Source organism: Zeus faber (assembly GCF_960531495.2).
Source record: "Zeus faber genome assembly, chromosome: 2".
In the NCBI taxonomy this organism is placed as follows: domain Eukaryota; kingdom Metazoa; phylum Chordata; class Actinopteri; order Zeiformes; family Zeidae; genus Zeus; species Zeus faber.
Window position 1 is genome coordinate 44,150,380 of NC_137189.1, and position 22,700 is coordinate 44,173,079.

Sequence of the window (22,700 nt, forward strand, 5' to 3'; positions counted from 1 at the left end):
TACCGTGGAAACGTTTAACGCGCCCATCAACGTCACTGTCGGCGAGTGAGTTATTGCTAATATATACATATGAATATATATACACAACCAAAACTTCTACAAAGTATAGCAACACTATTAACAACATAAACACTCATCATAACGACAAGACGCCAAACTATCGTGAGGTTGGAAGCCGTCGGGAAGGAATGGTTTATGGGATGCGCGGTCCCTTCGCTCTTAAAGGGATGATGGACAGTATTGCACCTGTTTTTTTGGGGTTTTTTTTTTTCAGGTTTCCAATTTGCTTTTGCTCCGAGTCAAATGTTTTTTCGGTCGCAATCAACGCTCGCAGTCGCCCGCCTTGGTCCCTGTCAAACGACGTGGATCTTCTTCGGGGTTTAACGGCCGCTGCACCGGCGCCTCCCGAACCGTCGAACGGAGCGAAGGACCGCCCACGTCACTTCCGTAAACGGGGCCGCTGCGTCGCCGCGCGTGGCCGCCGGGGGGCGCCCTTCTCCCCTGGAAGCACGTGGGACAGAAGAAGAGGAGCAGGCCGGGTCGCGCATGCGCACACTACGCTTCCGCCGCCGCCGCCGCCGCCACCCCCCCCCCCCCCCCCCCGTCGGCTCTGGTCTGGATGCGGCGGGAGCAGCGTAATGGCGGCGCACCGGGGACCCTCTACGAAATGGCTCTTTTCCCGGGAGCAGCTCGAAAACACGCCGTCTCGACGCTGCGGAGTCGAGTCCGACAGGGAGCTTTCGTACCGCCAGCAGGCCGCCAACCTCATCCAGGACATGGGCCAGAGACTCAACGTGTATCCTTTCTGAGTCGCCGGTAGTTGGCGTTAGCATGCTAGCCCGTGGAAAAGATTCCGCTGGAGCTGTGGTCGTAGGCCGCGGCGCCTAAGCTAACGTTGGCATGTTAGCAGCGGGGGGGGGCTGGCTAGCTGGCTGGGCTGGGCCGCGCCGCGCTGCGCCGCTGTGCCTATAGCACCAGGCCGCAGTGGTAAATGTAACGTTAGCATCGGATAAAAAGACACCCCTTCCATGGTGGTAGGCCGCTGTGGCTAAGCTAACGTTAGCAACCTGGCGTGGGAAGAAAGACCCCACTGGATCTGTGGCGGTAGGCCGCTGTTGCTAAATAGACGTTAGCATCCAGGCCTGTTGTCAGCCGGCTATTGTTCAGACTTTTTCGACTGTTGGACAGATACATCAAATAAAAAGCAACAATAACAACGCAACACGAACAACGAAATTGCGACGTGCAATGAAGCTCAAAATTAAAGAAGGGAATAAAAAAAGAACCACTTTGTTAAAGCCCTTTTAGTGCCGTTCGACCATCTGAAGCTCTCGCTAGAATAGAATTCGGTGACGCTAAATGTTCTTGCGTTGGCAAACGTCTAAAATTGGAATCAAAAGGTTTTCCTAAATCTCCAAGATTAGGCTGTTGACGCAGATTGAGGGGGAATCAATAATTGCACGTTTTACTAACCCCCTGCCTTTCTCGCTACGTGAAACATGTACCACCCAGTGGCTTCGCATACACACGAAAGCTATTTTATTGAATAAACACTATCTGTAGTATTTGTTTCTTTGTGATTCCTTAACTATCTACCCACAGCTCCCAACTAATCATCAATACTGCAATAGTGTATATGCATAGGTTTTATATGATTCACTCTTTCACCAAGTTCCACAGAAATGTAAGTACTGCTCCCCTGTGTTTTGATTATTTGTCTGCTGCTGCTTAATCTGCCTGTGATACAATCTGATGGACTTTGATGTCTGATGTCATTTTTTCGGGGCCCGCAGATCATCTCGCAGACCACGCTGTTCCTCGCAGCGAAAGTGGAGGAGCAGCCCAGGAAGCTTGAACACGTCATTAAAGTAGCACACGCCTGCGTAAATCCCCAGGAAGCCCCGCTGGACACCAAGAGCAATGTGAGTCCAGTGCTATAGATCGGGCGTCCTGGAACGCTACACGTTTCCAGTGTCTGAATTTTGGCACCTGTGAGGACCTTAAGTCTGAAATTGCGGTACTTTAAGGCACATTTCAGCTGACTCCCCGCGACCCGTTCCACTGTCGTAACTCATCCACTGGCAGCCATGGTGTTGTATGTGTTTTGACCAGGTTGGATTATTCCCCTGTTCAGATGTCGTTTTTTTTTTTTTTTACCATTTAATTTGCGGACCCCAGAAATCTCCCCTTTTATAGCAGAACTTGTAGCTCATGACGTTCAAGCATAACAGGATAGATAGAACAGACCAAATTCATTCATTACAAAGTGATTTGTTGCTTGAAAATCGGCCTCAATTTAATTGTTACCATTAATAGTGTACTTATTGTAAGCCAAATGATTCTGACCATTGATCAAAGTGTCAAAATTAAATGTCTTATGCTGCACCTGAACCCTCTGTCGGAGAGGTTCACATGTGGTTTGAGACTATCCATAATATGGAGCCGTAGCAGAGTCTGAAAAGGCAGCGGTCGGCCCCTCTGCGCCCTAGACTAAACAGTGCTCATCACCAAAAAATAAACCTTTGGAATTGTTCCCGCACATAAAGGAATAATTTGGAACGCAGAGCGCCCACCGCAGTGTAGATATCCTGGGTTTGTTTTAATGCCAATAACGAACGCAGTCTGCCTCTCGGGTTATTTTGAGTCTGATGGAAATGCTGTTGACTGAATTTCAGGCGTACCACCAGCAAGCCCAAGAACTTGTCTTACTAGAAACAGTAGTGCTGCAAACGCTGGGTGAGTGATTTCCAAAACCTCTCCTTCACATCTGCCAAGTGTCATTGTGGAGGAAGCACCAACACCGTAGTGACACCGCACCACTGCAAGACTTAGTTTAAGTAAATGATCATGAAATGACATTCATTTGGCAGCTTAATAGTCAAAAACGGCATGTGCATCTCAATTCTATAAACCACCACACCTGGAGGTGTTTTTCCATGTTCCTTGTATTTAGAAATGTGTTCATGTGCTCCATGTTAGGATGGGTTCATGTTTTATCGTCATTTAACAGACCCTGTTAAAAATGCTGGGACCTCATTTTCACCAATACCTATAAATGTATTTTTTTCATATAAATCAGAAAGCTCTGGTTCTATTCAAACATCAGCACCGCTGACATGATGACTACAAACAACGGTTTGGATGGGGAAAAAACACCTGAAACGCATCGTATGAAATTTCTATAATAATTGCCTGAAGAAATGCAATTATGGGCAATTATTCACACCGTTCATAAAATTGTGAGAAATGTTGGGTGCCTGTGGAATCAACGCTGAAGCGGATTGAGTGCGGCTCACTGTGTTCTTCATCGACAACAATTTTAATTTGCGGCCATATTATTTTCCCCCCATACCTTAGAATGACATAGAAATTATATGGTCATCGTTACATGCTATGTTCAAACTTGTAATGGCCTCCGGTATATATTTCTTTACCTCCAACAGTTTTACCCTCATAGTGTTGTTGTGTCATCATCACAATATGTGACACATTTATCGAACATTTACATTATTTATATACTTCCGTCGGCATTACTTTAAATGACAAAGAAATAAAAAATAAAAACAAGCACCTCCACAGTGGAAACTAAGTTCACTTTGGCTTGCTTTAAGCGGCCGTTGGTTACATGGAAACAAAGCTCATCGTAATATTGTAACATTTTGCTATAAATACGCCAAATGTACTAATGTACTTTCTTTACTTTTAAAGGGAACCTATTGTGAAAAACTCGCTTTTTCAGGGCGTGTGCACGAACATTTTAGTCCCTGATGGGTCTAACACACAAACAGTGAAATCAGACAACACAGTCGTTTTTTTGTGAGCCTTCTATTTCGGAAACCATGTACTGAAATAAGCCTTTGAGATTTGAAGCCCCTTCCTACGTCAAGTGGTGCTTCGGTAGCATTAGAACCCCCCTCCATCTTAGTAACTCCACCCACGGCTGGAGCGCGACCGGACCCATTAGCAGCGGAGCTAAGCGTGCAAAGTGCTCTGTTGTCAGCTTACAGACCAGCACTAATCGTTTAAAAGAAAAAGGAAACAATTCCAACTGTCTGTGACAAACCGCAGATGATGGAAATGTGAGTATTTGCCTTTTCTTTCTGTGTGTCCACGGTAGATGATTGTACTTGAGGCTGCGGTGCAAGATCCGTTCTGCGTTTGACCAAACAAAACCATGGATGTAATTGCTTTATTTTCAGATGTTTCTGTAATTGATTGGGGGAAGAAAAAAACAACTCTGTATCCCAAGGTGCTCCAAGTTCCGCGCTGCTCCAAACACTGCGGTGAAACTCGGGTGGATTGCAAACAGTAATCTGAAAAAAAAAGTACTGCTTATTTCTCGCCTCAAATTTGTTAAGAAACAGATGTTAATGTACTGAAAAGGTGAAATCGCTGAAAGTTTACAGAGATAAAAAAGGAATCCTGAGTTAAACTCAAACCCCTTTGGCTCACAGAACTAGAGTCCTGGCTGCTCATTTACATTTAAAGCCGCACACACAGAAACTGCCCACTTTGGCGCACAATGGTTTTGAGGCATGTTCTAATGGCTCGAATGCATCATCTGAGCAGTGTTTTCAGAAAAAAAATTTCAAAAACATATTTTGGAGACCTCAGAGACCATATATTAACGTGTTGAAAAGGAGCATAATAGATCCCCTTGAACGCCCTGCTGGCGGTGGCAGGGTACCAGCGTGCTTCTAACTATTTACATTTTAGTTATTGGTGGAAATGTGGTCTACGAGTCCATCCTGTAAAACTTTTCAAGTCCTATCGTTGACTGACTTCTAGACGATGGTGCATGTGACGTTGCTGAATGCTTCATTTAATCTTTCAGGTTTTGAAATAACAGTTGAACATCCACACACAGATGTAGTGAGGTGTTCCCAGCTAGTGCGAGGTATACACGCTTCCTTATCATGTTTCCTCACGTCACCATTTACCCCTGAACAGTGAATTTCCACGAGTTGAATGAATGTGACGTGTTTTGAATTGGTATTTGCATTAGTGAAATGTAATGTTAGGATTGATGTTGGTTATTTGAGATGTGAACATTAGTATTTTGTGTGTTCGACATGCAAATTTTCTTTAATTTAACAATGATCAAAAACCTTTATGGTGTTTTCCCAATGCAGATTCTAGTCGAAATATTACATTTTACTAATGCACGCGTGATATCACGTATGGTTGAAATTTCAAACACATGATTGACATTGATTTGGCCCGTGGCCCAAGAGGATGCCAGAGGTACCCCTTTTCCACTTGGGCATTTTGAGGGCTGGGTCGGAGCCGGTGCCTGATCTGGAAACCGATTCTTTGCTTTTTGACAGCAAAACAAAAAACGGCCCTGCAACCGGAAAAACGGTTCCAGAGCGGCCCCGCTTCCAAGCTGGAGAGGAACAGAGTACTGTCTACGCTGGGGTCGGGGATGAGCAAGCCCCACCATAAGATTATGATGGCCATTTTCTTTTTAAAGTTTTTATTACGCTTCAGCTCGTTCCCGTTTTCGACATTCACTCCCAAATTGACCTGGTTTTCACCATAATTTCAATTATATTATCCTTGGTTTCGGCGGTTACATGGACGTTTATCAGGTTCTGTCCCGTTCATTACCTAACACAAAAAAAAAAAACATACAGGCGATAATAATTGTCCCCCATTCTGTTGAAAAAGCCGAGGACCTACACAGACCTCTACAGTGGCGTAATGACGTGGCCCTCTAGCCCGTTTTTCCCGTGGAAACGCAAACCGGTTCTTAGGAGGTTTACAAGTTGAAACCGACCGCGACGCAGCGCTCGCAGCGGCCCAGAACCAGAACTAGGTTTGCTTTGGTGGAAAAGGGGTAACAGAAACCAGAAGCTAAAGTCGGTGCCACTCGCGGCCTTTACATTTCGGCTTCCAGCTTTCTATGTGTGGATATACTTCTGGAAAGTAACTGTTCAGTTCATATGTTTATCACATTGTCATATACTTTTTTTTAATGCTAATATGTTATGATAACTGTAAATGCTAATTGTATTGTTTGATGCCACCCACATGCTAATCTGGGCTTTCTCCCTCCTCCTTCACAGCGAGCAAGGACTTGGCTCAGACTTCCTATTTCATGGCTACCAACAGGTTGTTATCCTGTCCCCCTTGTTGCACTGTGATGGCACACTATAGCTTCCTGACATGCAGGGTCCCCCTCCCTGTGCCCAACGCCCTGCGCGGCCGGGCCCTCGGGACCCCCCACGGGGCAGTACCGGCCCGGCCGCCGTGCGGTGTATTGTACCAGGGCTCCATGTTGGCACATAGGGGTTGAATGCACAATGTGGAGTGTAGTGGTGCTGTATACCTCTCAAGGTTGCTCGGTACAGAGTGCATATGTCTAAAAAAAACACACATGGTAGCCTGAATATAGATTGCCACTAAAGATTGAAACGATGTAAACTTAGAGATTGCCCTGGTAAGTATGAGTAACATGTCCTTTGTTTTTACATACTTTTTTTTCCGATTTTGTACTTTTTTTTATTTTTTTTTTTAATACCCCGAAAGAGCTAACTATGAAACCCCAAACTATACTGCAAACTGCAGCACGCATGTGCAATTTATTTGTTAAATTTCTCAGGAACGCCAGGTCGAGTACGAATTTGGGCTTATTGGTGGGCAGTTAGGTACGAGTCTGTGGGTGAGAAATCGATGATCCACCGCTTTACTTTTTAAAAATACATCCAGTACAAATTAATTAATTAAACCTAAAATTTGCACCACAAGTTGTTTTGTAGAAATGTTTCGGCGGGTTTCAACACCACTCTTATTTTTCTCTCAAAAGAAAAAAAAAAAAAAACAACAAAAAATAAAAACTGGTGGCACACGAGAATCTTCTTTTGTTTTTTTAATGATTAGTCCAAAGATTACGATTTGTTAAAAACAGATTATATTTGAACCTTCGGTGCTGATTTGCAGTGCAGTTTGGGATTAAGGGTGTGGAGGAAATTAGATGTATGAATCTTACAAGAATAACCTAATCATTGATCACTTATTCAACCACACAAGTGTTTCTCAATCTCTGTGTTAAAGGCCCCGCCCATTGCCTCTCAGATTAATTGCATTTACAACCATCGTGCTCGCTCCCTTTGCACAATTCATATTTCTTCCCTTTTCCCAGATGAATATTAAACATTGCATTTACTTACGCGCCCCAATTCGTCCCAATATAAAAGCTGAACCATATTTGTAATGGCTTTAAGTGTATTAATATCTAGCATGAATTTGCACATTTGTTTTTATTCTCAGTTTAGCCTCTTAAATCTAAAGGCAAACTGCCTGTTTTACTCTTTTTTGAGAGTATCTATTTTCAGAGATTGAGAAACACTGTTAGGTTAATTTTGTAATCCACCATAAATTGTATATGGAATCCAATCAAGTGCTAATGTAATATTTTTTTAACATTATTTTTGTTATTTAAAAAAAAAAATGAACCCACATTCGTTTTCCATAATTTACAGGAATTTGATCACTTTCATGAAACCATCACCAACAGAACCATTTTTTAGTTGATTTGATGTAGTGTATGGTGACAGAAATACCTAGGTCCAAATTATTTGATAGCACGTCTGGTATGTACATTTCTCAAACGTACCAGTTACAGAAGGTAAGGATGTGTGTGGGACATGAACACATTGTGCCTAATTAGTTGGATTGATTGGGGGTGGGCAGGGGTCATTTAAACATTAGTTACTTAATTGGTTTGGAAATGTCTTTGTTTTAGCATTCTATGCAATGTCTTCCGTTAACGCTAAGCAAAGACAATTTGAGCTCTGGGCATCGTTGGAATTATAATTTCATTTAACATTGTGAATGAAATGTCCTAACCTTTACCTTATGTATTAATTTTGAATCTCTATGTGTCGGAGGTGGGTGCTGTAACTGCTGTGTCTCCAGCCCGTCGCCTCCTTGGCTAACCTTCTCTCCTTTCCCTGTGCTTCTTGTGTCTTCTCCCACAGCCTACACCTCACCACCTTCTGCCTGCAGCACAAGCCCACAGTCATCGCCTGTGTCTGCATCCACCTGGCCTGCAAGTGGTCCAACTGGGAGATCCCGGTCTCCACGGACGGAAAACACTGGTGGGAATACCTGGACCGCACGGTGACGCTGCAGCTGCTCGATGGTAGGAACAAAGACTGCAGCCACTCATTACTAGAAATGTCAGGAGGAGCCTAAGATTCGATTATTTATATATACACACTACTCACAAAAAGTTAGGGATATTTGGCTTTCGGGTGAAATTTATGGAAAATGTAAAACGTTCACGCCAAAGTGATATTATATCATGAAAGTAGGGCATTTAAGTAGAAGCATGATGATTGATTGATGGTGGTGATTTCCTCATCTCAAACAATTGATTGAAACAAAAGCCAACAACAGTGGTGGCTTTACCACAACAAAATATGTCAATGTCTCAATAACTTGTCATGTGGCCTTGAGCATCAATTACAGCTTGACAACGACGTCTCATGCTGTTCACAAGTCGACTTATTGTCTGCTGAGGCCTGGCCCCCCACACTACTTGAAGGGCGGCCCTCAGGTCATTGAGGTTCTGGGGTACAGAGTTACGAGCCTCTACACGGCGACTCAGCTGATCTCATAGGTTTTCTATGGGATTCAGGTCTGGAGAAAGTGCAGGCCACTCCATTTGAGGTACCCCAGTCTCCAGCAGCCGTTCCCTAATGATGCCACCTCCATGAGCTGGAGCATTGTCGTCCATGAAGATGAAATGAGGCCTGTGTTGTTCATGCAGAGGCACAATGACTGGATTAATGATGTTATTCAGTAGTATTTGCTTGTCACTGTACCATTCACAAAGTGTAGGGCAGTTCTGTATTGACTAGACACACCTGCCCACACTGTAACACCACCACCACCAAAGGCTCAAACAGTGGCTGATGCATAGCTCTCTCCTTGACGTCTCCAACATCGTTGGCGGCCATCATTTCTGCTCAGCGTGAATCGACTTTCATCAGAGAACAGCACTGAGGCCACTGGTCCCTCGTCCAGCGTAAATGCTCCCTGGGCCGTGCAAGATGATGATGCCTGTGCCTGGTGGTGTGGTCAGGTAGCCTTGCAGGTCGTCTAGCAAGCAGACCACGCTGATGTCAATGGTTTTGAATGGTCTGACGTGACACTTGGTGCCTCTCACCTCCCTTAAATGTGCTGCTGGAGTTGAGTGGCATCATCATCTGGTTCCGCAGGGCACTGTTCACAATGAAGCGCTCATCAGTGTGGGATGTGGCCAAAGGACGTCCACTTCTATGCCTTTCTGTGACTCTTCCAGTCTCTGTATCTCTGTTGCAAGCTGCTGATGACTCTCTGTGACACTCTAAGCTCAGTGGCCACTTCCCTCTGACAACATCCTGTTTGAAGCCTCATATGGCGAGGTACTGTTGATCAGTTGTTAGGTGTCGTCTTGATCTCATGATGTCAACATGTGAACAGCATGATGAAGAGGACTGTTTAAATACCAATTCTAATTGAACCAGGACATTTATTGGTCGATTCATGGATCAAACGCCTGTTGTGAATTTTGCCGTTCAGCTCCTTGTTAGAGAACAGCAAGTTGTGCAAAAAGTACTGAAACATTGAACAGTTGGACATGTGCATTCAAAAGTTTAGAGAAGTTCAAATTAAGTTCACCTGTAAAGGTTATAGTGCATTTTAGGTTCATCCTGAAAGGGGGGGGGGGGGGTTGGTGTGTGTGTGTGTGTGTGTGTGTGGACATTTTGTATATGATCCTTTTCATTATCTACGGTGTTCGTTTGGCATAATGACTGATAATTTGGGATTTGTAACTAGTACATGAAGTTTTAAGATTTTCCCCTAATAAAAAATAGTCCTCAACAGCATAGACAACTATTCATCTTTCCAAAAAAAACAACCCATATTGCCCTACATGTGACAAACCTATTTACTGCTATTCATTCATTCATATTGGACAAATTCGCTTTCATCTGTATTCTAACCCTTCCATGTAGTGTGACAAGGTGGTGCCACTAGCTAGTATTAGCATTTGCTTGTAGGTCGTGTGGAAGAAGGGCTGTGAATCCCGGTAGAGAAGTAGTTGCTTGTGACAACGTTTATTAATAGATCAGCAGCCTTTTTCAGAAATAACTGACCACCCATTGCAGCTATTTTATTTTTATTCATTTTTTTCCCCTAAACATCAAAGTGCGGTTTCTTGTTCTGATGTATTATGTTTTTAAATGTTTTTGCATAGTAAGCCAGTCCAAATTGGAAAGAGTAATAATTATATTGGTAATAAGCTGAATTGTTTTGATGTTTCCATTGACATTAGGCCACAAGCATACTATCATTACAGTTGGTAGAGTGTGGTTTCAGCAAGTGTAGGCTTCACACTGAGTCCAAAAAACAATCTGAAATTTGACTGGAAGTAGTCGAACGGTCGTCCATCACTGACCCCTCCAACGTTCTAAAAATATTTTCTAAATGTGCAGGTTGTGGTTCTGAAAGTCCATTCCCGTTGTGTGCAGTGCGTGGTTAGAGGTTTCAAACTGTGTGTGTGTGTGTGTGTGTGTGTGTGTGTGTGTGTGTGTGTGTGTGTGTGTGTGTGTGTGTGTGTGTGTGTGTGTGTGTGTGTGTGTGTGTGTGTGTGTGTGTGTGTGTGTGTGTGTGTGTGTGTGTGGTCTTACCTACTTGAAGTCGGCAGGGCTGTTCGATTGATTTTTTTTTTTTAATCTTTTTTTTTTGTAAATGAAGTCTTTCTATTCAGATCTAACCCTGTGTTAGATACGGCGTTGTGTTCCTCCTTACTTCGCAGTATTCGCGGAAGTCATAAGATACAAAATCTGAGTCCATTATGACCTCATATTCTCAGAACGAATCGGAAAAATTGTATCTCAAACTCTAAATAGTCACTGAAAGACATCAACCGGTTTCATGGAATCGTACCGTATCAGGAAAACTTGGCCACGGAAAAAACGTTAATCTACAGAAAGTCGTCGCCACGTCCAGTCCAACTCGACTGTGAGAATGAATGGTGCGTTTCATGTGCTCTGGAAACTCGGAAAAACAGTACCCGAGAAGTTGTAATAGCTCGCAGAAAGACGTCAACCCTTTTGGGATCTGTAAATTCACTCCACAAAAAGGCGTGATCACTAAAATGACATTACTAGTTCAAAGGGTTGAACAATTTGGGGAAATAATCTCATTGCAAATAATTTTTTTGACCAATATTGCAATTAAGTATGTACATTTTTATTTTTTTTCCTTATCTTCTGTATTTATTCACTAAACACAAGAAATAAATCATTCTATAGTATCACCAACACAAAAATGGAAACAGTCAACATATAAACTGCTCTTTCCTGTAGGCCAGGCCTGCGTGTTATGATGAAATGATCCGTGAATTGATATGTATAACATATCTTTAACTATTGAATTGTAAAAAGAAAGACCTTCAGTCACAGGCGCATTGATTTAACTTCAAGATTTGTAATTGTTCGAATCTGAAAATTAACATTCGAATAATATGCAGGGTTTCTGCAGAAATGTACTATTTTTTTAAAGAAACATAGACGTGCAGCTTCCTACAGCTAAACGTAGCGGGCTTGAAATGAAAAGGGAAACTGCATTAAATGGTGAGAAGTTCTTCCATAATAAGACTAATTCCAAACTAATGTTAATGTGTAATCAATGTGTCAATGTTGTCATTGACACATTGATTACATCACTGGAAATGTATCCGTTTAACTGAGTTCTTCAATTGTAGATTATCTCGTTTTAGACGTGACGCTGATGTAAAGACGCGTGACAGCACCAAACTGATGCTGTGTTTCATGGGAACTCGAAAAATTAGTCATTGGTGTCGATAATGGAGCCGTGTATTGGTGCCTGCAGCTATATTTTGTTATTGTTGGTGTTATGTCTAATACAACATGAGGCCGTAGTAAACCACATAGCACTTCTTATGAAAAGAGCAAAATATATACGAAAAATGTGTTCAATTTAACTGTATTCCAAAGCAATTTATTTAAACTGTATGTTAAGTAAGATTCACATTTTACCTTCCCATACAAACAGTTGCAGGTTTTCAAAGTTAATATTAAAAGAAAAAAAAAAAATCAACACCTGGACCTCTGCCTCCTACGTCAACGTTGCCAACATATTGGAACAGCCGTGGAGCAGGAGTTGTTTTTATTTTTTTCTACGGTACGTGGATCATTAACCCTTGAATATAAAAACGACTCATTGAAATCAGTTGAGAAGTACCCCTCTGTACTTGTATTTGCTTACAGGCGGCGACGGTGACATAGGATTATTTTGGTTTTAAACCGAATGCACCTGGAATGCCCAACTCCAACCGCCAGTTCCTATTCGCGCATTGCGCTTCACAGGTTAATTATTTGCCGAGTTGAATTGTCGGGGAGGCGGACCATTAAATGAGCAAAATGAAACGGCGGGTTCATGGTCCAGCACAAGCTGTGGAACGGAATTTGGATCGCCTACGTCAGTCCGATGAGGGAGGGATGTCAGTATCTGATATGAGTTTGCGTCGGTCCCATCTCTGGTTCCAATATGTCCTCCGGCCGTCATTTCGGATGCATAATTTGACTTGAGCGTTTGAAACTTATCTCAGACCCTCGATGGAATGTGAGGTGAACATTCGGCTCCTCAGAGCAGTGTTTCCGTTATCCGGTTTTTGACCGGTCAAAATCTGTTCAAGTCCGACATATTTAAATCATAATGTCCAGTGAAAAGAATTCCCTCAAAGCACAATCAAAACTTGTGCTGGATGATATAACGATAATTATCACAGTATTTTTTTTACTCTGTCGAAATAAAATACACTCTTATCATTTCGGTATAAAAAAAAATCTGCAGATCTGTTCATTTTTGCGTTCGGCAAGTTGCAACGAAAAGCCTATTAGTTTGGACGATCTGAAGCTGACCTGTCATCTCTAGCCAATCACGTTAGTCGACATAGAAATAAGCCCCACCCCCTCCCTTGTGGACAGGTTGCACATGTAAGCGTGCGCACACACACACACGCACGCACGCGCACACGCACGCACACACGCATGCGCGGCAGACGCAGCGTCCAGAACTCTTGAAGCAGTAAATGATGAAATGTGACCACAATGACACACACATCCCATCTGTAGTTTGGAGGGTTTTTTTTAATATTTAAGTTCTGACCCAAAGCGGACGCTAAATATCTATTGTGTAGAATATGTCAACATGCAACACCACAAACTAATTATTTATTTAGACCTACTTGCCATTTATTTTTGATCTTTGATTTTTATCAACATTTAATTTGAATTAAATGTTAATTAAAGCGGCAGCACTTGTGAGTTCAAGTCGTAATGTGCGTATTCTTTATTTGTTTGTTTTTAAAAAAGGTGTTAACTGGCGGGAATTATTTTATTTTGAATATTCAATAAAAATATAAAGCTACATGCATTCATGATTTCATTCTCTATAAAGCCTGCTTATCACTTGTTTTTAAGCTCAATAAACAGGGATAATATTTGACCGGGATCTCTCCCATTTGTCCGGGAAATTGAAATCTTCCAGGACACGTTGACCGGCACCAAGTTTTTCTCACGGAAACTCTGCCGCAGAGAAGCGGAGCGTTCTGCGTGTGGCACCGACTCCACGGAAACAGGGTTTCAACCTCATGTTGTCGTTTGTGGGATTCGGCCTCAAGACGCCTTTCGAAACCATCATTATTATTGTTCACTTTTATACCCTTACACGTGGATATGGCAGCAGGCTGCCGAGCTGCAGCTGGTTTGGACAGTAACACGTTTGTCCACTGACTTTTGAGATTACTCACAAAACAATTAATCTTCATGATCTGATGTTCATCATTATAAATCAAAATCTCAATATTTCTTAACCGGCTCATGTGCATTGTACACTGACGACATGTGTCTGTCCTACTTGTTTTTCTTTTTCTCCCGTCTAGAGCTGACCCACGAGTTCCTGCAGATTCTGGAGAAGACACCCAGCAGGCTAAAGAGAATACGCAACTGGAGGGTAAGATCACCAAAAATATGTTTTGAGCCTTGTGGTACTTGGTAAGCCAGCGCCTTTTTAGTCAACTCCAAAGGTCCGATAAGATGTTCCATGGCGTTAGCGCAGAAGCTAGCTATAGCTAACGTTTGTTGACCTGCTGTACAAATGTTCTGTGATTCTGCAGGTTTTTTGGGGGGTGGAAATTAACTTGACATAATCTTAACTTTATTTTCGGTGCTGTAATTTTTTCTGACCGATGATTCGTTCGTTCGTCAGGGGGGCAGCCCTGGATGTGATTATTGTACGAATGTCCAAACCTGCCTGTGTTATAGGTGAAACTATGATCAGATAAAGAGGTTGCATGTTCTTCCTTGTTTTGTGTGGGTTTCCTCCCACCATCAAAAGACCTTTACTGGATGTCAGGTGTTAATACTCCTGTCGGTTGCCCTGACCAAGGCACCGGCAAAAGAGCTGGAGTTGGAACTGAAGCGCTGCACTGCGGCTGCCCACTGCTCCTCGGTATAGGATGGTCAAATGCAGAGGAGACCTTATTTCTCTGAGAGGGATTAATAAAGTAAACACAATTATAAAATAATCACTATTGTACATTGTGCCAATGGCACAATCTTGTAATCGAAAAACTGGTAAATCTTAACTAATAATCATTATACTGGGGACCGCCTGGAACCTCTTGGAAGGACCCCTGGGTGTCCCCAGATGCCATTGAGAACCACCGCCTTAAATCGCGCCCCGGTGTGTGGATGAAGTGACATGCTGCCTTGTGCTTCTACCCTCTCGTAGGCGTCTCAAGCTGCCAAGAAGCCAAAGACTGAAGGCCAGACGGTGGGGAGCCCCTTCCAGGGAAGCTCTTCGTTGGACGGCCTGCCCGGCGTCACCAGCTCCTTCTTCCCCTCCACCTCCTCAGACTCCTCAGAAATGCCCTGCTTGGACTCGCTGGGCGGCCCCTACGGCTCGTACCAGTCGCTGGACGACCCCACCTACCAGTCGCTGCCCCCCCAGGCCTCCCACTCGGACTACGCTCTGGTCAAGCACCAACACAAGGTGGCGGGCGGCTCCGGCGGCAAGCACCCGCCGCTCCCCGCCAACCCCTTGCCATTTGCCCGCCCACAGAAGGTCTTGACTCTGGACAAGTACCGCGAGAAGCAGGCGGCAGAGCTGGCTCTGCAAAACGGCCGGGCCGAGGAGCCCCAGGCCCCGGACCTGTACGTCCCCGCCCCCGCCCTGTCCTCGTCCTCGTCCCACCACCACAAGAAGCGCTCCCAGCCGCAGCAGGCCCTGCAGGCGGGTGACGGCAGGAGGGACAAGTCCGGCTCCAAGAAGTCCCGCCTCCCGCCGACCTTCGCCGAGAACGGCGGCGCCAGCGGCGAGGAGCTCAAGATGCGGATCAAGGTTTCCTCAGAACAGAGCAGGGACAAGCACAAAGACCACGCGGGGCACCGGCACCCCAAGCACGGACACGGCCACCCGTACGCGCTGAGCGGGAACGGCCGCGCGGCGCCGGAGCCCCCCACCGTGTCCCTCCGGGTGCCCGGGAGCCACGGCGGCGACGTGGGCTCCTCCGGCTCCTCGCGGAAGAGGGCCCACCCGGACACGGGGTCCCACAACCACCACCACAACCACCACCACTCGGCCAAGAGCGGGCGCAGCGGCTCGAAGGGTGTCGCCGGCTCCACCCACTACGCCGCCGAAGGCCAGCGGGCGGCACTGGAGCGCCACGTGCACGACGGAACCAACGGCATGCTGGGAAGCAACGGCCAACACACGGACTACAAAGACACCTTTGACATGCTGGACTCCTTACTAAGTGCCCAAGGTATGAACCTATGAAAATGGTGGATGTCGAGTGTCGTCTAGATTTCAAACAATTTGGGTATCTCTGCATAGAGTTTTTAAAGAATGGATTTGTTTCTTTTAAGTTATGAGTTTTCTGTCACTCGGTCGCGTCTGCACACTGATAATGTCCTCATGATGTAATTAAAAAAAAAATACATGCATAAAGCTGTGTGCTTCTAGCTTGCATTAACATTTTAAGAAGAAAAGATCGAATGAACTTTACATGACATTTTTTGGTTCCGTGGTCGGGGGTAAGGGAGGGTAAATGAATTTTACAACTCTTTTTAATGCTTTTCATGTTTTTAAATTATGCATGTTTTCAATCACAAAAGGGAAGAGATGAGTTGGCGGCCATGGTGACAGTTCACCATTGACATTAATGTATGTACATTTTTGTATTTTAAGACATTTTATTCCACCTAAAAAGAAAAAAAAACTCAGGTCTTGAAGAACACTATATATATATATATATATATATATATATGTATATATATGTATGTATATATATGTATATATATGTATGTGTGAGTGTGTATATATATATGTATACATACATATATATATATATAAATAAAAGAAATCCTCCTCTTTCTTGGTTGTGAAATACCTTTTATCTGTGGAGATGTATCACTTTTTGTTTTGTCGGTGAAGAATGCAGAAGTATTGGACTCTGTCTTAGGAGCTATGGTCCGCTCTTCTAGGAGCGCATTGTAAACGGCCATTTTAACAGACGTTTAAAAAAAACAATTGCGAGCCAGGTGTTATTCGATGTCTGTTTGCTGTCCAGCGAGACTACCAAGGCCACTCCTCCAGACGTTACTTAGAGCTATGACTGAAGTTTACGTTCTATCTGCTGTGAAAGTGCATTTAAGATATCTTGGCTAAAATTGCAAAAAAAATAGCCTTGTGATTGTACGTCGTCAATCGCTATTCAGTATGATAAATGTGTTATTAACCACCTGGGAAAAATAAAGAGCTCTAAAATAACATTGTGTGTGTGTACATATATGTATGTATGTGTGTGTATATATATATATATATATATGTGTGTGTGTATAGATGTGTGTATATGTATACATTTATGTGTGTGTGTGTGTGTATACACACACACATACTCATACTCACCGGCCACTTTATTAGGTACACCTTGCTAATACCGGGTTGGACCCCCTTTTGCCTTCAGAACTGCCTAAATTCTTGGTGGCCTAGATTCAACAAGGTGTTGGAAACATTCCTCAGAGATTTTGGTCCATATTGCCATGACAGCGTCACGCAGTTGCTGCAGACTTGTCGGCTGCACATCCATGATGCCAATTTCCCGTTCCACCACATTCCAAAGGCACTCTATTGGATGGGATCTGGTGACTGTGGAGGCCATTGGAGCACAGTCAACCCATTGTCATGTTCAAGAAACCAGTTCGAGATGATTTGAGCTTTGTGACATGGTGCATTATCCTGCTGGAAGTAGCCATCAGAAGATGGGTGCACTGTGCTCATAAAGGGATGAACATGGTCAGCAACAAAACCCGGGTATGCTGTGGCGTTAAAACCCTGCTCAGTTGGTACTAAGGGGCCCAAGGTGTGCCAAGAAAATGTCCCCCACACCATTACACCACCACCAGCCTGAACCGTTGATACAAAGCAGGATGGATCCATGCTTTCATGTTGTTTACGCCAAATTCTGACCCTACCATCTGACGTCCCGGCTGAAATGGAGACATCAGGCCAGGCAACGTTTTTCCAACCCAACGTTTTGGTGAGCCTGTGCCAATTGTAGCCTCAATTTCCTGTTCTTAGTTGACAGGAGTGGCACCCGGTGTGATATTCTGCTATTGTAGCGCATCTGCTTCAAGGTTCGATGCATTGTGCGTTCAGGGATGGTATTCTGCAAACCGTGGTTTTTTGAGTTACTGTTGCCTTTCTATCGTCTCAAACCAGTCTGCCCATTGACCTCTGACATCAACAAGGCATTTTCGTCCGCACAACTGCCGCTCACTGGATATTTTTTCTTCTCTGTAAACCCAAGAGATGGTTGTGCGTGAAAATCCCAGTAGGTCAGCAGTTTCTGAAATACTCAGGCCAGCCTGTCTGGCACCAACAACTGTCACGTTCAAAGTCACTTAAATCCCCGTTCGTCCCCATTCTGATGCTCGGTGTGAACTTCAGCAAGTCATCCTCACCATGTCTACATGCCTCAATGCAATGAAGTGCTGCCATGTGAGTTGGCAGTTGGCTGATAAACTATTTGTTTATTTTTAAACTACAAGCAATTGAACAGGTGTACCTAATAAAGTGGCCGGTGAGTGTATGTGTGTATGTATATATGTATGTGTATACAGTGGGGCAAAAAAGTATTTAGTCAGCCACCAATTGTGCATGTTCTCCCACTTAAAGAGATGAGAGAGGCCTGTTATTTTCATCATAGGTTCACCTCAACTATGAGAGACAAAATGAGAAAAAAAAAAAAATCAGGAAATCCCATTGTCTGATTTTTAAAGAATTTATTTGCAAATTATGGTGGAAAATAAGTATTTGGTCAATAACAAAAGTTAATCTCAATACTTTGTTATATACCCTTTGTTTGCAATGACAGAGGTCAAACATTTTCTGTAAGTCTTCACAAGGTTTTCATACACTGTTGCTGGTATTTTGGTCCATTCCTCCATGCAGATCTCCTCTAGAGCAATGATGTTTTGGGGCTGTCGCTAGGCAACAGGGACTTTTAACTCCCTCCAAAGATTTTCTATGAGGTTGAGATCTGGAGACTGGCTAGGCCACTCCAGGACCTTGAAATGCTTCTTACGAAGCCACTTCTTCATTGCCCGGGCGGTGTGTTTGGGATCATTGTCATGCTGAAAGACCCAGCCACGTTTCATCTTCAATGCCCTTGCTGATGGAAGGAGGTTTTCACTCAAAATCTCACGATAAATGGCCCCATTCATTCTTTCCTTTACACGGATCAGTCGTCCTGGTCCCTTTGCAGAAAAACAGCCCCAAAGCATGATGTTTCCACCCCCATGCTTCACAGTAGGTATGGTGTTCTTTGGATGCAACTCAGCTTTCTTTCTCCTCCAAACACAACAAGTTAAGTTTTCTATTTTGGTTTCATCTGACCATATGACATTCTCCCAATCCTCTTCTTGATCATCCAAATGCTCTCTAGCAAACTTCAGACGGGTCTGGACATGTACTGGCTTAAGCAGGGGGACACGTCTGGCACTGCAGCATTTGAGTCCCTGGCGGCGTAGTGTGTTACTGATGGTAGCCTTTGTTACTTTGGTCCCAGCCCTCTGCAGGTCATTCACTAGGTCCCCCCGTGTGGTTCTGGGATGTTTGCTCACCGTTCTTGTGATCATTTTGACCCCACGGGGTGAGTTCCTGCGTGGAGCCCAGATCGAGGGAGATTATCAGTGGTCTTGTATGTCTTCCATTTTCTAATAATCGCTCCCGCAGTTGATTTCTTCACAACAAGCTGCTTACCTATTGCAGATTCAGTCTTCCCAGCCTGGTGCAGGTCTACAATTTTGTTTCTGGTGTCCTTTGACAGCTCTTTGGTCTTGGCCATAGTGGAGTTTGGAGTGTGACTGTTTGAGGTTGTGGACAGGTGTCTTTTATACTGATAAGGAGTTCAAACAGGTGCCATTAATACAGGTAACAAGTGGAGGACAGAGGAGCCTCTTAAAGAAAAAGTTACAGGTCTGTGAAAGCCAGAAATCTTGCTTGTTTGTAGGTGACCAAATACTTATTTTACCGAGGAATTTACCAATTAATTCATTAAAAATCCTACAATGTGATTTTCTGATTCTTTCCCCCCATTCTGTCTCTCATAGTCGAAGTGAACCTATGATGAAAATTACAGGCCTCTCTCATCTTTTTAAGTGGGAGAACTTGCACAATTGGTGGCTGACTAAATACTTTTTTGCCCCACTGTATATACTGAATGTATGTGTGTATATGTATTGTGTGTGTTCATAAAAAAATACAGACCTTAATTTTAAATTTTAAATAAAAAAACGTTGACTTGTTGCATCAGTCTGAACCTCCTTCCATTCGGTGTATTGAGAATTAGAGCAGACTGTATTGATGAGACATATCCTTCATTTGTGTATTGGGACTCCAAATAAAGGTATAAAAAAAGATTTTTGCACAAAACGGTGCTTGTCTCTTTCCCCTCATCGTCTGCCATGGAGCCTCTCACAACTGCAAGTCTATGGTTTTTTATGTCGGTCTTGTTTTGAAGTACAGCACAGAAATTACTATTTATTTTCTTTCTTTTTACCACATCCTACAGTGTGGCCTTTTAAAGGCATGGAAAAGCGCGCCCACCTATGAGCTCACCACCATAACGGTCCCTTTATTTTTAGGTGGTAGTCACTTTTATTTACCAGAGGGAACTTCAAACTGGAATGGTCTGCGGATTAAGTTGCCTTTTCATGAGACAGTCAGCTTTTCCTTCGTGTTTAGTGACCTTCAGTACATTTGGACCACCGTGGGCTCTGTATACAGAGGTTCAAACTTGAAGCACGTATTGGGAAAAAGATAAGAATTGAGCCCCTTCTGCAACATCTCCAGGTTCAAACCCACATCCTTCTTCCTCAGTTTCGCCCTTGAACTCTGGGATGCATTCAGCTGAAATCGTTGTAGAGCGTCAAATGCCCAGGTTGTGACTTTTTAATTTCAATAGTAACGCTGATTTGTAGAGATTCCACTGAAGATCATCTGAGAGAAGCTCTAGCAGCAGGACTGTGGTATGACGGTTTGGGCACTGCCTTTCGGTGCTGCCGTCAGAGGTTAAAATCATGTGTTTCCATCAATGTCACCGTTGCGACTTTGGAAACTCAAATCATATGATTGGAGGAAACGACTAACCCTGCCTAGACTCCGTGGCTCAAAGAGATAACAAAATAATTCTGTCCATGCAGAGTTATCGAGGAGTTGTTGGAAATGAAAGTATGTTGTGCTTTGTGACACACTTGAGTGGTTGCAAGAAGGGAATGACTTGATTACTCAGTTAACAACAGTATATTTTCTACACCAAAGACTTATCATTTTGTACAGAACAATGCCAAGTTCCATTTCATTGTGTCAACAGTTTTATTAAGAAATGCAGTAAATTATCTTTGTCAAAAGTTGAGTGCCAAACCTAAAATAGCGAGTTTCTCTTAAGGTACTTATAAAAGGATGAAGGACAGTTGATTTTCATTTCATATCTACACAGCCTGCTGTAGGACATCATCTCAACTCATCTCTGTAGGTTCAATACAGTCCCTTCTTTACTCTTGACTATTGTATTACATAAAATAAGTGGTCTTTGGGTATGTGGAAGCCAAATGTCAACATTCATTATATAAGGTTAATATGGTGTTTGATTGAATGGAGAGTTTAGGGTTAGGCAGGTTTTTCAGGCTGGTGGAAGGGGGCCTTCTTGTAAAAATGGACTGTGGTAACATAAATAGAGAGATATTCTTCCTCTCCTTCATCCCCAATGGTATCAGTGCCCACCTCTTCGTAGTCCTTCTCCAGAGCAGCCATGTCTTCTCTGGCCTCAGAGAACTCTCCCTCCTCTATGCCCTCACCAACGTACCAGTGGACGAAGGCCCTCTTGGCGTACATCAGGTCAAACTTGCGGTCAGGACGAGCCCAGGCCTCGGCGATGGCTGTGGTGTTGCTCAGCATGCACACGGCCCTCTGGACCTTGGCTAGGTCTCCTCCAGGAACCACTGTAACTGTCGTTTAAAAACACACTGGGGGACACCCTTGGCTTTGTAAAGGTAAGAGAATCAACCAAACTTGTCATCAACCATTAAGAACAACAGTAAGATGCGTAAATAAATTCTACGTACACATACAGTAACTTGTGCAATAAGTATATGCTATGTTTATTGAGTATTTTATACAAATGTTTGAGTAGTTCATAGAATACAGCAGCAGACTCCACAGCTCTTGTTAGGTTTACCTGTCGAGCACTACTATTCAAAACGATTTAATGTATTTTCTTCAAACATTATTCATGAATTATTTAATGGAAGAATCGAACGAGTCAACATCCCACATGCAAATTATGATATCAACACACAACCAAAAGAGAATTATATGCCCTGTGATGTTAGTTTTATTATAACATAGCATATTTATTACAACATAACATATAATAACATTGATTTAAATCGATGTCAAATCAGTCAGTAATTGAAGTAACATTACGACACGCGCACAGCCCACGCCCGTACGCTGTGCCAACACATCCGGTGGACTTCTACCGTAAGGATGATAACCTTATACCATATATTAGTGTTAGAAATTATTTACTAATGGTTAGTAATTAGAAATCATCTTAACAGTTAAATCACAAATTTTATGTTACTGATAGAATGCTTTGCAAAGATGACTGATGTCTGAATTGTGTTTTTTATATGTTTGTATGTAAACATTATTTTATAACCACTAATTTGTTTGAGCATAGTGATATATGTGACGTAATATGTTTGCACGTAAAATTAAATTAAATTCACGAGTCAGAAAAATATTAGCAGCTAGTAAGAGAGAGGAGGCCCACAAAAGACTCGCCTCGGCCTAGCTGATTGAATTTAGTGTAGCCAGATGAAATTATTCAACATTCAGCTACAATCTCAGAAGAACACAGGAGCCATTGCCAGAAAACACTGATGTCATCGGAGAACCGAATCAGCTGCTCCCCAGTCGATCCGCCCCCCTGAAGCAAAGTCACCACACCTCGTAGCAGGCCACGGTCAGCACCTCATCTGCTCGGTTAACCATCCCAGTTCGCCCGGGAAGCAACCAACAACTGGACTCTCACACAGCATAGCGCGAAA

General features: G+C 43.4%; 1 protein-coding gene across 1 annotated transcript; it reads left to right on the forward strand.

The window, feature by feature from the left end:
* Positions 1-631: 631 nt before the first annotated feature.
* LOC307227581 (cyclin-T2-like) lies at positions 632-16,840 on the forward strand. The gene is made up of 9 exons (XM_079996945.1): positions 632-796; positions 1,603-1,684; positions 1,794-1,922; positions 2,676-2,736; positions 4,835-4,897; positions 6,069-6,114; positions 7,983-8,146; positions 13,964-14,034; positions 14,815-16,840. Exons 1-9 carry the CDS (start codon positions 639-641, stop codon positions 15,859-15,861), a joined length of 1,821 nt encoding a protein of 606 aa, XP_079853071.1. The 5' UTR covers positions 632-638; the 3' UTR covers positions 15,862-16,840.
* The last annotated feature ends 5,860 nt before the right edge of the window (positions 16,841-22,700 follow it).

What these genes read in the sequence shown, in the direction of transcription:
- LOC307227581 (XM_079996945.1), top strand. Translation starts at nt 639, where the DNA reads ATGGCGGCGCACCGGGGACCCTCTACGAAATGGCTCTTTTCCCGGGAG. An exon ending in TATTTCATGGCTACCAACAG is followed by an intron (nt 6,115 to 7,982) that starts GTTGTTATCCTG and finishes CTTCTCCCACAG; the next exon opens with CCTACACCTCACCACCTTCT. An exon ending in GACGCTGCAGCTGCTCGATG is followed by an intron (nt 8,147 to 13,963) that starts GTAGGAACAAAG and finishes TCTCCCGTCTAG; the next exon opens with AGCTGACCCACGAGTTCCTG.